The 12950-nt window shown below is 36.7% G+C and overlaps 3 protein-coding genes across 6 annotated transcripts in view; all 3 read right to left on the bottom strand.

Moving 5' to 3' along the window:
- The window catches only part of LOC131333725 (protein transport protein SEC31 homolog B-like), a 35432-nt gene extending 24805 nt beyond the window's left edge, over nucleotides 1–10627 (bottom strand). Inside the window, exons 1-2 of the mRNA XM_058368431.1 lie at nucleotides 10611–10627; nucleotides 9761–9885 (exon numbers count right to left, since the gene is read on the bottom strand). The gene's annotated coding sequence lies outside the window, so the exon portion shown is untranslated. The remainder of the gene's footprint in view (nucleotides 1–9760; nucleotides 9886–10610) is intronic.
- LOC131333672 (putative disease resistance RPP13-like protein 1) overlaps nucleotides 1–12950 on the bottom strand; it is a 37547-nt gene that overhangs the window by 20342 nt on the left and 4255 nt on the right. For 2 of the 4 annotated variants that reach the window (XM_058368310.1, XM_058368311.1), the window contains exons 2-3: nucleotides 12493–12619; nucleotides 11836–12091 (exon numbers count right to left, since the gene is read on the bottom strand). The gene's annotated coding sequence lies outside the window, so the exon portion shown is untranslated. Of the gene's footprint in view, nucleotides 1–10435; nucleotides 10473–10609; nucleotides 10727–11835; nucleotides 12092–12492; nucleotides 12620–12950 lie in introns of those variants that run through there. The other 2 variants (XM_058368309.1, XM_058368312.1) reach the window with 2 other exon arrangements.
- The window catches only part of LOC131333679 (ubiquitin carboxyl-terminal hydrolase 21-like), a 75699-nt gene continuing 68823 nt past the window's right edge, over nucleotides 6075–12950 (bottom strand). Inside the window, exon 8 of the mRNA XM_058368337.1 lies at nucleotides 6075–6647. Coding sequence (XP_058224320.1) covers nucleotides 6343–6647 — 305 coding nt within the window. The 3' untranslated portion in view covers nucleotides 6075–6342. The remainder of the gene's footprint in view (nucleotides 6648–12950) is intronic.

Genomic DNA, 12950 nt, shown 5'->3' with positions numbered 1-12950 from the left:
TTCACATCTCTCTAACATTTCTCTACATGCCCTAAAGTCCATTATCTAGGTAAAATATCACATAATGAAGCCAGGTTATCCTCATCAAATACTATTCTATCAACCAGCATTTCATCGAACACGAGATGGGCATAAATATATTCAAACAACTTCTTGGTTTATTTATTGCTGCATTATAACCTCCTCTAATCAACACAAACTGTATACAAGTTAAGAGAAAGATTATAATAGTCCACCAAACACATCAACCATAATACAATCAAGCATTTTCCCAACCCACTTATACATATATGCAGACACCTATGTACACACACATACCCTTATTTTACAATTAACACTTAGGGCATAATAGATATACTCATATACACCAATGTCGGAGAAAACATAAGATATGAGTATATCATTACTTTACCGACCCATATCCACACATTTAGCAAGAATTTCTACCTCAAAGGAGAAAACCCCCAAAGTTGCCCGGAAATTAACTTTCTCCAATCTTGATCTTGCTGCTAGGGAATTGAAGCACTCGCCACTAGGATCACGAATCCGGTTATGCACGGGACGCCGTTTGGTCGCAACGGCACGCCGATGGTAGAATGAATGAACAATGGTGTCGGGCTAGGGTTTGGAGCACGGTTGTTGAACGACTTCCATGTAGGAACGACCTCCATATAGGAACCCCCGGGAACCCTTCGCGTCGTCGCCATTGAGAGAGTGTGAGAGAGAGAGAGAGGGGACCGCGTTTCTTTTTTCGGCTGTGAGGAGGGGAAAGTTGCCGTTCGGATTTTAAAGCTGAGCGCTGTTTTCTTTCTTTTTTTCATTTGTTTTTTTGTTAAGAAAGAAGTAAACCTATTTTAAATGAATGGATGCCTCACCATTAAATTGTTTTTCTTTCTTATCTTAGAGCAAGTACACCGGTATTTAGGTAAATTACCTTGTGAATAGTTCACAAATCTAGTTTAGCTATCAACTTTTTCTTTTTCAACTACACCAATACTATTTATTTTACCTAACATCAATTAAAATATACATTTTTTCAATCTTTTCCTTTATCCTTTTATTTTTATCATTTTCCACCAACTAGCTATAGCCAAACGGTTGAGCAGGAGAAGAAAAAAAATTGATAAAGTATCGATTGAGTGTGAACAGTTGTGAGGTAAAAGTAACTAACGACTGTAGCGGGAGGAATTCTAGCATGTAGTTTACCTCTTCTGTTGCAGGGGCAAATTTCTCTCCTTGATTAGCTAAAGTAGCTTTTTCTCTTGTTTAGCAGCGCTGGTAAACTTGCTCTTAATAAAAAAGGAAACCTATTTTAAATGGATGGATCTCCCGAACAAACAAATCACCAGCGGAATTTCAAATTCAAATCTGTTGAGCTGTATGCCAAATCACCACAACTTAAAGTGTGCTGAGCTGTCCAGATAGATCATCACCGTGAAATTGTGATTCGCATTTTGTTACCAACTATGTATAGATCCTCGACTCTACTTAATTGTGTTGAATAGATTTAATTAGGGCTCAGCGTAAATCTTTTCTTCTTCTTTTTTATTAAAAAAAAAAAGGTTTTGGTGCAACTTTAACTAAATTACTAGTAGTTGATTTGGCGGTCAAAAAAACTAGTAGTTGATTTGTCTAATAATGAATTGTTTTTGGAGTATTTGATTATTTTGAATTTTCATTATAGGATAACAAGAAAAATTAGGACCAAAACATGGGAAGGGTTAAGAAAAACAAGATTTATTTTTTTAAAAATACGTACTTTACGTATTCAGTAAATTTAAAAAATCATGATTTTAACTTCTTAAGTTTGCTTATTAAGACAAATCACACAAAAAAAAAAACCCCTTACAAAATTTTGAAAATATATTACAAATCTCGGTCATTGGAAAGTAACCACATAATATAGGATGGTCAAACCCTTATGCTTTGACGCTTTAATCAGTTTTGTGAATTCCCATCAGTTGGGGGCTTCACGGGAGTGACTGTGAAGCTGTGTTTAGAAGGTAGACATCTTAGGGAGATCAGAAATATGATTCATGAATTCTTAAGATTTCTGTGTTTGGGGTAGAAATGGAATAGAAAAATGGTTACTGATCTCCCAATTTAAAAGCAATCATTCCAGTATAGAAGATGGCGGATAAAAAAAAGTATAGAAGATGAATCCGAAATTCATTTATTTATAGAAGAGGAATCTCGGATTCGAGGAGGCTATGGTGCAACTCCACACAAACGGTGTAGAGCAGCCAAAACGTCGTTTTGGCCTCCCTTGTTCAAACCACAATACATTTTTTATTTTTAGAATGCATATCGAAACCACAATAAGATGATCCAAACTGCTTATTTTGTTGGCATCATTAGTTTAAAAATTATTTCGATCAAATATTGATAAGTATCAAAACAAGTCATGTTGGTAAAGTATTTTTTTATGTCTAGATGGCTATTGGTGTTCAATTACTATATATATTTTTTAACTAAGGCTCTTCTAAACATGCTCTCCAATACGAGCATTTTGGATTATCAAATCGTGCGTCACGTATCACTTTGGAATTGCGGATATCAATTGGTATACTAAAAATCGGGCATCAATAAATATACAAGATAAAAAATCAAATATCGAAAAAATAATGGGATGATCTAAACCACTCATATTGTTTGGTTTGCTTAGAAGAGCATTAGCAGTAAGAATCTTAATAGTTAATTAAACACAAGAAATATGAGTTATTTTGATACCTATTGACATCTTATCAAAGTAATTCTTTTTAATAACGAAAATGTCAAGGAAGCCTACAAATTACAAGCGGATCAGATGATCTTATTGTGGTCCCTATATGAATTTAAAAAAAAACATTGTATGGATATTGTTAGACATTCATGTAAAAACATATGTGATGCCAAATATTTTTGTGTGGGACAATATGAGATATCATTAATGATTTACCTACTTAAAGAAAAAGTGACAAATTGCATCTAGGCTAATGAACCTTATCAGAACAGGGCCCCGCTAAGGGTTCTTAAACAATAAGTACTTATTTGTAATTTCAAACTTATAAATAATATATTTACCAAACTAATTTTTTGATTTTTTGCACCATTCAAAAAATCTCATAAAGATCTATTAAACAAGATTCATATTACACAAAAAATTATTTCAATAAGTCCATTAGAAGGCATCGAATACTGACTGCATTTTTATTCAGGGATTCAAGTGGATTAGCCACATCCTCAATTGAAAATAAAATACTAAAACAACACCATTTTAAAACCTTGACAAGCAATTTTGCACATCAGAAAGGAAACCAAAATACATTTTCAAAAATTAAACAGAGAAAAATGATTTTCACACTCCCCATTTTGATATATGTACTCCATTTCTAGTCTTTAAGTGAACTTTTATACGTAATTTTTTCAATAAAAGACAAAAAAATGAGTGCATATATATATATATATATATATATATATATATATATATATATATATATATATATAATGAGTGTGAAAATCATTTTCCTTAAACATAAAGTAAATTTTCATTCCAAAAAGGCCCCATATTAACATTTTGCCTAAGACTAGGGTTGTAAACGAGCCGAATCAAGCCGAATATTAATTAGAATGTTCAGATTCGTTTGTTAAGTTTTTTAGCGAACTCGAGCTCGAGCCTAACTCAATGAAAATTTTGAAGAGCCGAGCTCGAACCAAGCTTGTCTGGGTTTGAATCAAACTCGAACTTGTTCACAAGCCTTAACGACCCAATAATTATGCTCTTATATTAGTCTAAAATTAATTGCAAATAAAATTTTTAGTATGTACATAAATATGTTCACATATCTATAAAATGATAAAAACATATAGTTCTATAAGTATGTTTTTAGTAATTGTAAACGTTTAGACTTGTATGAGTTCTAAAATTTTCACTATGAACATATATAAAATCCCCATGATATACATATACTACAGGTTCGCGAAGCTAATCAAGCCGAATACTGCTACATTCATATTCGGCTCATTTATGAAACGAGCCAAAAATTGAGGCTCAGGTTTGGTTCATTTAGTAGACGAATCAAACTCGAACGAGGCTTTACCGAGTCAAGTCTTGAACAATTCACGAACAACTCAATTCATTTAATGCGTGCCCGCCCCTGCTTGATTTAAGATTGTTTTGCAGATGTTATCGCGAAAAGATATCCATATGAGAAAAGTACTCTACTGAGAACATTCACACCCATAAGTGTCATTTTTGTCATTGCCATTGTCGTCGTCTTCTTTTTTGCAATAAATAGTGTCATATTCCCCCCAAAAATGGTCAAGGTGTTGCTCCCATATTTTCCATTTTTGGCAAAACTCGATTCTCCACTATTTTCTACTAATTTTAAATAAAATAACTTCTTTTTTTGGAAATTTTGGAGGTTGGGTGGGACCCACCTCAGGGTCCCACTTAAAAGATCCGAGTCGCTAATTTTTTTCAAAACATTTATTTATGGGTCTTCCAAAAAATTAGTTCAATCGAACATCGATAGGAACTTTGATTTATTAATTCCAAAAAAAAAAAATGAACAACCCGAATTATATATCGGACAAGAAGGTGAGTCCCTCCAATTTTTGCACAGTGGGTGCTGGTGTTCAACGGTGGTGGGCATTGAACACCCCTCTCTCTCTCTCATGACAATTTTGCCAAAAAAGATTGCCATATGGGAGAGGATCCAAATTTTGGAGGGAAATGAGTTTATGGGTGTAGCACCAATTTTGTCCCTACGAAACATATTAAACCAAAATCATGACAAAATTTGGAGAAATTGAAACACTCATATTGAAATCATGACAAATTTTATGAAATCATTATGAAACAAAAACCATCATTATTACGTATCGTAAAATTGTGCCAACAAAACTACACTAAACGAAAATAATGACAAAATTCAGAGAAACCGAAACACAAATATCAAAATCATGACAAAATTTGTGAAATAAGTTGAGTAAAGAGGATGGCTAATTAATTTCTTCTTTAGTCTTTTACTTGGCTCAAGGGAGAAAAAGGGAGACAATCACAACCTAAAGCAAAACCGAATTCAATAGCTTATGTTCTAAATGGTGCTTGGCGGTAGTAGGGCGGAGACCCGCCTCCAAGCGCCAAGCCGCCTAGGCGCCGCCAAGCAATTCGGCGGATTTTTTTATTTTTTATTTTTTTTAACAAACCATTATCCAATCAAACTATATTCCATGTATCCATAATGCAAGTTCAAACTTCAAAGTACAAACCCGAATAAAATTAAGTAGTAGCAACTAGCAAATAAGTTTGATAAGACAATAAGCAGCAGGGCTTCGCTCACCTCCCTCGTATATATATATATTTTTTTTAGGCCGCCAAAGGCCTCCAAAGACGCCGACGACGCCGCCAAGGCCCACCAAGACCGCCAAGGCCGCCGCCAAACACCGCCAAACCTCCCTGGGTGCCAAATCAAATGCCAAGGGCTATTGGCGTGGTGGCAGGGCACCTCCAAGCGCCTAGGCGGCCTGGGCGGCCGCCATTTAGAACACTCCACACAAAAAAATCCTCAAATGGAGGTGATGCCAAAGCTGAGATGAACAAGTTAACGATCACTTTTGACATCAACTCTTAATCCAACCCATATGCCTTCACTCATGCCAAAGCCTACATGGCTTTGACACCACCTGCCAATTTTGACAGCCCTAGCTGCTATACCAATTTTCAAATTCTAATCGTTTAGAAGTATGAAACTTACCGTTTGAGTTTTTTCCTTTTCAAAAAATTACCCTTAGTTCAAACATTGTGCCGAGAAAAAAAAAAGTTCAAACATTATGCACGTTTGAGTTTTTGAGCTCTATTTTGGTATAAGGGTTAGAGAGGTGGCTTAGATGTCAAATTAGAGATGCCAACATGTTATATAATAAGCCTTCAAAAAAATTTGGGGTCTCTAATTTGAAGTCAAGTGCTGGAGATGCTCACCCAAATCACTGTAAAAGCAAAACTGAATTATACGAGGCTCTCTCAATGTTTTTATTTTGTACTGATTTTATTTTTTTATTTTGTGATGAATGAAAAAGTAAAGCTGAATTCTCACAACCATAGGCTCAACAATAGATAAAGTTGTTTCTCATTTATGTTACATTCAAAGGCATGAGTTCGTCAGAGGGAATGAAACCTCAACTGGACTTCACAAGAAAACAAACCCCCATGCCAAAACTACCTCCTCTTAATTACCCACAAGGAGTGAACTGAAAAAAGGCTATGCAGCTTGAATTTTCCCCATTTTCGCACGAACAAGAGAAGTTTAAATATAAACATCTAGGAAACAACATTAGATTCACCAAAAATTTTGCATCTTTTCAGCGTAAACTTCCAGCAGCCACCGGACGCAAGAACGAGTCAAGATTGGGCTTGTGGCTAGTACTCGAAGCCCTGTTGTTTCTATTTGAAGGCAATTCTTTTATCCTGATTTTCTTACCAATCAGGTCATGGGACCCATTCATGGCAGCCAGTAATTTTGAGCTCCTGTCATTGGGCATGTTTTTCAACAGCTTAAAAGCCGCCTGCTTTTTCCGTGAATCCTCCAGATCCTCGTCCAGTTTTCTTTTACATGGAACTTGTTTCTCTGGTATCAGATGATCACGCGGGATAGAATAACTCGAGACTGCAAATTCCCGCCCAATTCATGGAGTTAATGAGTCACTCCTATCTCAAAAATATCCAATAACTAATAAGAGATGTATATGTACTAACATTGATCTGAAACTAGCCAAAGTAATTTACCTGGACCCTCTTCTGCGTATATATCAGGGCTATGGGATCTGAGGGGCATTGATAGAGTAATATTGGCACCGTTTTTAATTTCACTGAACTCCTGATTGCACTTATTTTCTTTGAGCACTGATGGAGAGAACTTTTTCTCAACCTTATCAGATGTTCCATTGGGAGAACTACTCATTACCAGAGGCGCTGGAGTAAATATACTGGGGGGATCGGCTTTAGCCTCATTGCCTTGAACACCATTTCTGTACCCGTTAAAAGACTCCACAAAAACGCCAACCACTTCCTCTCTTGCTTTCTTGACTTCAGAGTAACAATTGCTCGTCACATTGGGGGATGATGTACAGATGCGATCCGTGCTATCCAAAACTGACTTGGGTGGATGGTTGGATTATATTGGTCTACGTAGGAATTTTCCGTTACCAAAAAACTTGAAAACCAGGGTGTGCCCTGCTTCGCGTAGAATAGAATGTAAGCTTCCTGAGAAAGCACAAAATCTTCTCCAACCCTAGCAACCTAAGGAAAATGCCACTCAAACATTAATTTCGACTCTAAAATGAGTAACATTTCTTAACAAAGGCCAGAACTTGTTCATTTCAAGTATCCACCAAATATATTCCAATCTCAGATGCAAGGTGAATCTCAATTGAAAACTCAAGCATTACCTTTGAGTCGTCGAACTTGTACCATACTTCTTGAGCGCAACGAACAAAGCAATAGTAGTGCCCACAAGTGGATGAGAGTTCCGTATGCACCACGACTGCATAAAGATCATATTTCAACTCCCCCTATAGGGTACAGAGAAAGAGAGGAGTTCCATGTTCATGTAACAAGAACAAAATAGAGATGATTTGGATCATGTGCATTTCGTTTGCAGTCAAAAAGTAATATTTGAATCCCACCCGTCCCAAACCCACCAAGTATTCTCTGACTGAACTTATTTACCAAAGGAAAAGTTTTACAATAATACTAAGACAGCATAGTATACACCCGCATAATACTAGTAATTCGTATGCAAACATGGGATCAGAAACCGATAATCTTTTAAGCTGACACTCCCAAGTTAAAAAGCTTTCCAAATGTTACTCACCCACAACAGAAACGATTTGGTTCATGTGCATTTCATTTGCAGTCAAAAAGCAATATTTGACTGGAAGACATTTTTATCTAAGATATATAAATATGTAACTACCATGTGCTTGGTTGCTATACAACCAACATGAAATTTGGTGCACTTAACGATCACAACAAGCTCCAAAAATGAGAGAGGTCCAAAAATCGAGGTGGGTCTAGAAAGAGCTCACCAATGGACAAAACTAAACAGGGATTAATCTTATTCAGTAGTCATTAGAAGTACAAATCAATGGCCTCCAAAACACACAAGGGACAAGAAGTTGGAAACTATTCACCCAAAGCAACTTAATGCATGGACTGTAATTCTTATATCTATTTTTAAACACTACAAATATAACTGTATACCGATCAGCAAAGACCACGAATGTCCTGAGCACTTCCATCTTTTTACTGCTTACAAAACACCAAGAAATTAGAACCATGAGCCTGCCGTAGCCTAACTGAAAATCTGAGTTCTTGTGTATAAAGGTATCAGAGCCCTGGCAGAGAACCACAAGCGATGAGTTTCGAACTCCAATTTTAATGCTCGGCTCCAATTTTAATGCTGGGTGAAATTTACCGTTCCAATTCATCTGCAGAGAGCCACAAGCGATGAGTTTCGAACTCCAATTTTAATGCTCGGCTCCAATTTTAATGCTGGGTGAAATTTACCATTCCAATTCATCTCACATTTTGCCGAGTCTTGACTCTTGATAATTCGTTTAAGTTTGCAAGCCAGAAATTGCACTCATCCCAGTCACTAGTGGTGAGTTGCACCTGTGCAAGGCAGGATAAATGCAAGGATCAAAACAGAAGACAAAAGACATAATAGGGGGAAAATGATTGTAATTAATTTGATTTATGGTAAAGAAATTAAGATAGGAGTGGTACCAGGATTGGAAGGGCAGTACCGAAATCACCATTGTCCAAAGACTGACAAAGCGGAACAAGTTTTTCAGAGGCATTTTTGGAGATGTCCCCATTGTTAAGCTTGGCAAACAAGGCACCTATTTTCCTGGAGTTATCCTCAATTTCCCGCTTCTTAGCTGGATTTGCACGTGAAACTCCCAGTGCTTCTGATGTCTCATTAAAAAACCGCGTCAAGATCATAATGACAAGGTCTTTGCTGGGCTGAAGCACATTATTTACAAATGAGCAGAGAGCAACACAAATTAGATGAGGCAGTATCTCTGTAAAAAAAAAAATTCATTTTCTCCAAAATATGAAGATTTGAAATCACACTTTCCGAAACGGAGTTTGGATTTCGTGGACCCTTTTCCTTCTTTTAGTGAGTTAGTTTGTTGAATGTTACATCATTTTTATCATTAAGTAGTTTTAGAACTTATCCCTATCTGGTTCAATTCACAGGTTTGGAAAAAATACACATCGACATGTTTGAAAGTGCATCATTGCAAAATAAAGGATTGAAACCTGTAAAGCCCCAAGTCTAACTAAAAAGATCACGAAACATAAAACAATAGGAAAAGAAACACCGTTACCAAGTACATTTGAAGTATCCACTGGTCTGTACTGTAGGTGTGGTTGAGGCAGGAGTTATGGCTGGTTGAACTTGTGCTGGCTGAGTAGGGCTGGAGGGCTGTGTTGGACCCATGCCAGGTCTTTGGACTCTTGCACTTGTAACCGGCATAAATCCCCTAGATGCTGGGGTCGGAGCCAAAACCTGAGACATCTTATGTCCAGGAACTGGACATACTTGAGATAGAATAGTGCCAAGTGAACCACCAACACGAGGTCCTGTTTGATAAATAGGGTTGCCAGTTCCCTGAAAAATGAAATTAAAGAGTAAATTTCAGTACACCGCAATGCAACATTGAAACAGTTACAAAGGTCTAAGTAAATTTAATCTCATAAAAACAAACATACTGGATACAGCTGAGAACCCAATGTCGGCTGCGGGTATTGCTCCACGTTGCTCAACACCTGAGGGGTTGCAGGGACGAAGTGTTTTACTGCAGTCTGAGGGGTTACTGGTGTGTGGCAAAGTTCATCTGATATTGATGTATAAACATCTCAACAGAATCAGATTTTGCAGCCTAATTTCCTTGTATTAAATGACAGTTGGAAAGTACATTAAAGTAAATTGATGGAAGAGAAACAAAATAGGAAGAAATTATTTTAGTGAAACTAAGGAACAACAGGTTCATGCTATTACAATCGCAAACACCAGAAGTTCTGCCAAACAATCATCAGAGTTGGAAAGCTTCAAAGTTGAGAATTTGATTTCTGTCTACGAGATTTATAGCTAACCCAAAAACTTTTAAGTAGCAATAACCGCCACGGAAGGACAAAAATCTTCCAGCAAAGCAAGCTAACAACTACGGAAGACACTATCATAATTCTTTTAGTACAAGAAATTATGTACTCCTCTAGTGGAATTAAACCCAACTACGTAAATACCTGTTGAAATTGAGGTGCTTGGGATGGCACAAACATTTGAGGCTTGGTGCTGGCTGATATGGGGCAGGAGCACCACATCCTCTCCCAAATGAATAGCTAAATTACTGTTAGTAATTTTCCCCATAGGGATCCGTTGGAATGCTTTGTTGCTGTTGCGATGGTACTGTTAGTCTGTTTCCTACAGAATAAAGAAGGGACAAACTACTAAAAGAGTGAAAATATTACTAGAAGCAAAGTAGCACATTCTAAAGTTAGACAATAGCCGAAAAACAACTATATTAGTAGTTCTGTGCAAAAAAATTAAAAGATTAAGCACCTGGTAATAATGTTGAGGGGCCTCAACTGTGCCAAAACTGGATGGACCAGCACCGTATGCGTGTCCTGCTTGTAACTGAAAGCTGTCGAAAGCCAGAGACTTGGGTACTTCTTTCTCTGCCATAATAGCGACACAAAATCATCAGCTGGAAAACACGTTGCAGCAACGTAGCCCCACTTCAGACAAATGGTAGAAGAGCTTATTTCACTTCGAACATCAACGTAGAACGGTAGAAAACTAAAAACAAACTATCCATCATATGGTACTAGTAACCTTGAGGTGGCTCTTCTTATCACATAAAAAAGTACCAAATACAAAACTAGAAGTAAAAGTAGGAATCTATGTAATCTAGTTACAATTGCAATAGGTCAAACACAGCCAGTCCAGCTGGAAACTTTCTTTTGAGGCCCAATTTTACGAGTATTCTCCCACACTCTTTCATCATGTCCTCTGTACAAAAGCAGTAACAATGATCTATCTAACCAGGTACCAAACTCCAAATTTAAATCGTAAATCATAACTCGAAAGCCTTCGATGCCCATAATACAAAACTTCAAGTACATTTAAAAAATGTAGTGGTTCAGGAATATCAGAATCAGCAATTAAAGAAACATCTATTTCTCTCTCATTTTCCCCCTTTTTTGCTTGCTCTTGTTCAAGAGGTGGATCAATCTCAAATAATTGCAGTTTAAAGTTCAGAATCCTACAATACTATGCAAAACAGTAAAGGTTCATTGTTCATGTACATCCATAAACATCTGTTAAGTCTAGCAGATATGCATCACTTGTCAGAAATGATAGTGATTGCTTATATTCTGAGTTTCCATAAGAGGATCTGTCTGCATTGTATTTTGATCACGACTACTTTGTGGTACTGACTCCAAGGATCACAAGTTAATCTGCAGAGTACGAACAAAAAAAAAAGCTGTGTTTGTGCCTCTTTCTTATTAAGAATACCAATTTGGTTATTCTCGTATATAACGTGGATTATGAGAGGAACTTAACTTGTCCCTTCAAAGCAAGTACCTAATGTAGAACATTAACATCCAAATGGGGGCTACAATATTGCTGCAAAAAAATTTAAAATAGAAAAAAGTAGGCCCATTACACTTTCACTCCAGCTCATACAAATAGGATTCATAAAAGCAGAAATCCAAGGAAAATGTCACTGAATTTGTGATGAACAGACATAAAGATAGAAGCACCACAGACTTATTTATGGTACCTAACTTCGTTTCCTCCCTGTCACACACTAGAAAGTGGTTTGGTCACAATCATGTAATGCCAAGGCAATACGTGCGCTTCCCTCCATAAAGTCATAATCCAAACACGGCCTAAATGAACGGCCATCGCTTCATACAATTTTGGCCACCCAAGATCAGCCTGCTTTTATAAGCCTCGTTGTAAGCTTATATCAAATAACAGCCACATGATTGAGATTTTGTGATTTTGAAAGAGCTTATGCTGAGTAGAACACCAACCTAGAAAAATTAACCACTGAATTAGAGAAATATGTAGTATAGCTTAGATGCTCTACAGAAGGACCAAAGTAGTTTATAATAGCTAGTGATTCAACAAAATCAAGTGGAATGCAAAAAGCAAGTGGAAAACGCTAACATCTTTGGCTAAACCACTCAAGGAAAGGGTCCAAAATATCTGAAATATGTTACTCAGTCTTCAACAGAAATTTCAGACCTTGTGTAGCTAAGCATTTAACCAAGTGGAATGCACCACCATGGAACCAATTGAAAGGCAATTCTATGCTGATTTATACAATTAAGAAACATTGTGTGCATCTTTTGAAAAAAAAATTGTCAATATTCCCGTCATTATTTAGAAAACTATAAACTCCAAGCCAGAAAAGAATACAACGCTCACATACCGAAGAAAGATGAGAAATCAAACCCCCATAGCTGTACATGCCTCTAGCTGTTTGTTATCAGTCAGCTAACTTCCAAACTCAGGAACTTGAAAAGCAAATAAGAACATTGGAAAGCTGTGGTCTTCGACTAATCCAAAGTAAAAAAAAGTTTGTGAGCAAAAAATAAAGTGAGTTGCATGACACTGAAAAAGAACTTAACATGAAGGCTTAAACGAGCACTAAAATCAATGGCAAACAGCTCAAATATTTAAGAGAATTAACAAGGACAGGCTTATGATATCGAATTTCTTCAGGTTATTCCGCTACATGCCTAATCATCCTGTATTTGGTAAGGGCTTTTCGGCTTATAAACATGAGGATCAAATGGTAAAATAATTTACAAACGATCTCAGAATGGACACCAATGCCAATTAGATTTGTGGTCGTTATTTTTATTGTTTGTAGTCGTAGGTCCACTT

Source organism: Rhododendron vialii, chromosome 7a (assembly GCF_030253575.1).
Source record: "Rhododendron vialii isolate Sample 1 chromosome 7a, ASM3025357v1".
In the NCBI taxonomy this organism is placed as follows: Eukaryota; Viridiplantae; Streptophyta; class Magnoliopsida; order Ericales; family Ericaceae; genus Rhododendron; species Rhododendron vialii.
This window is presented reverse-complemented; position numbering and strand designations above follow the sequence as displayed.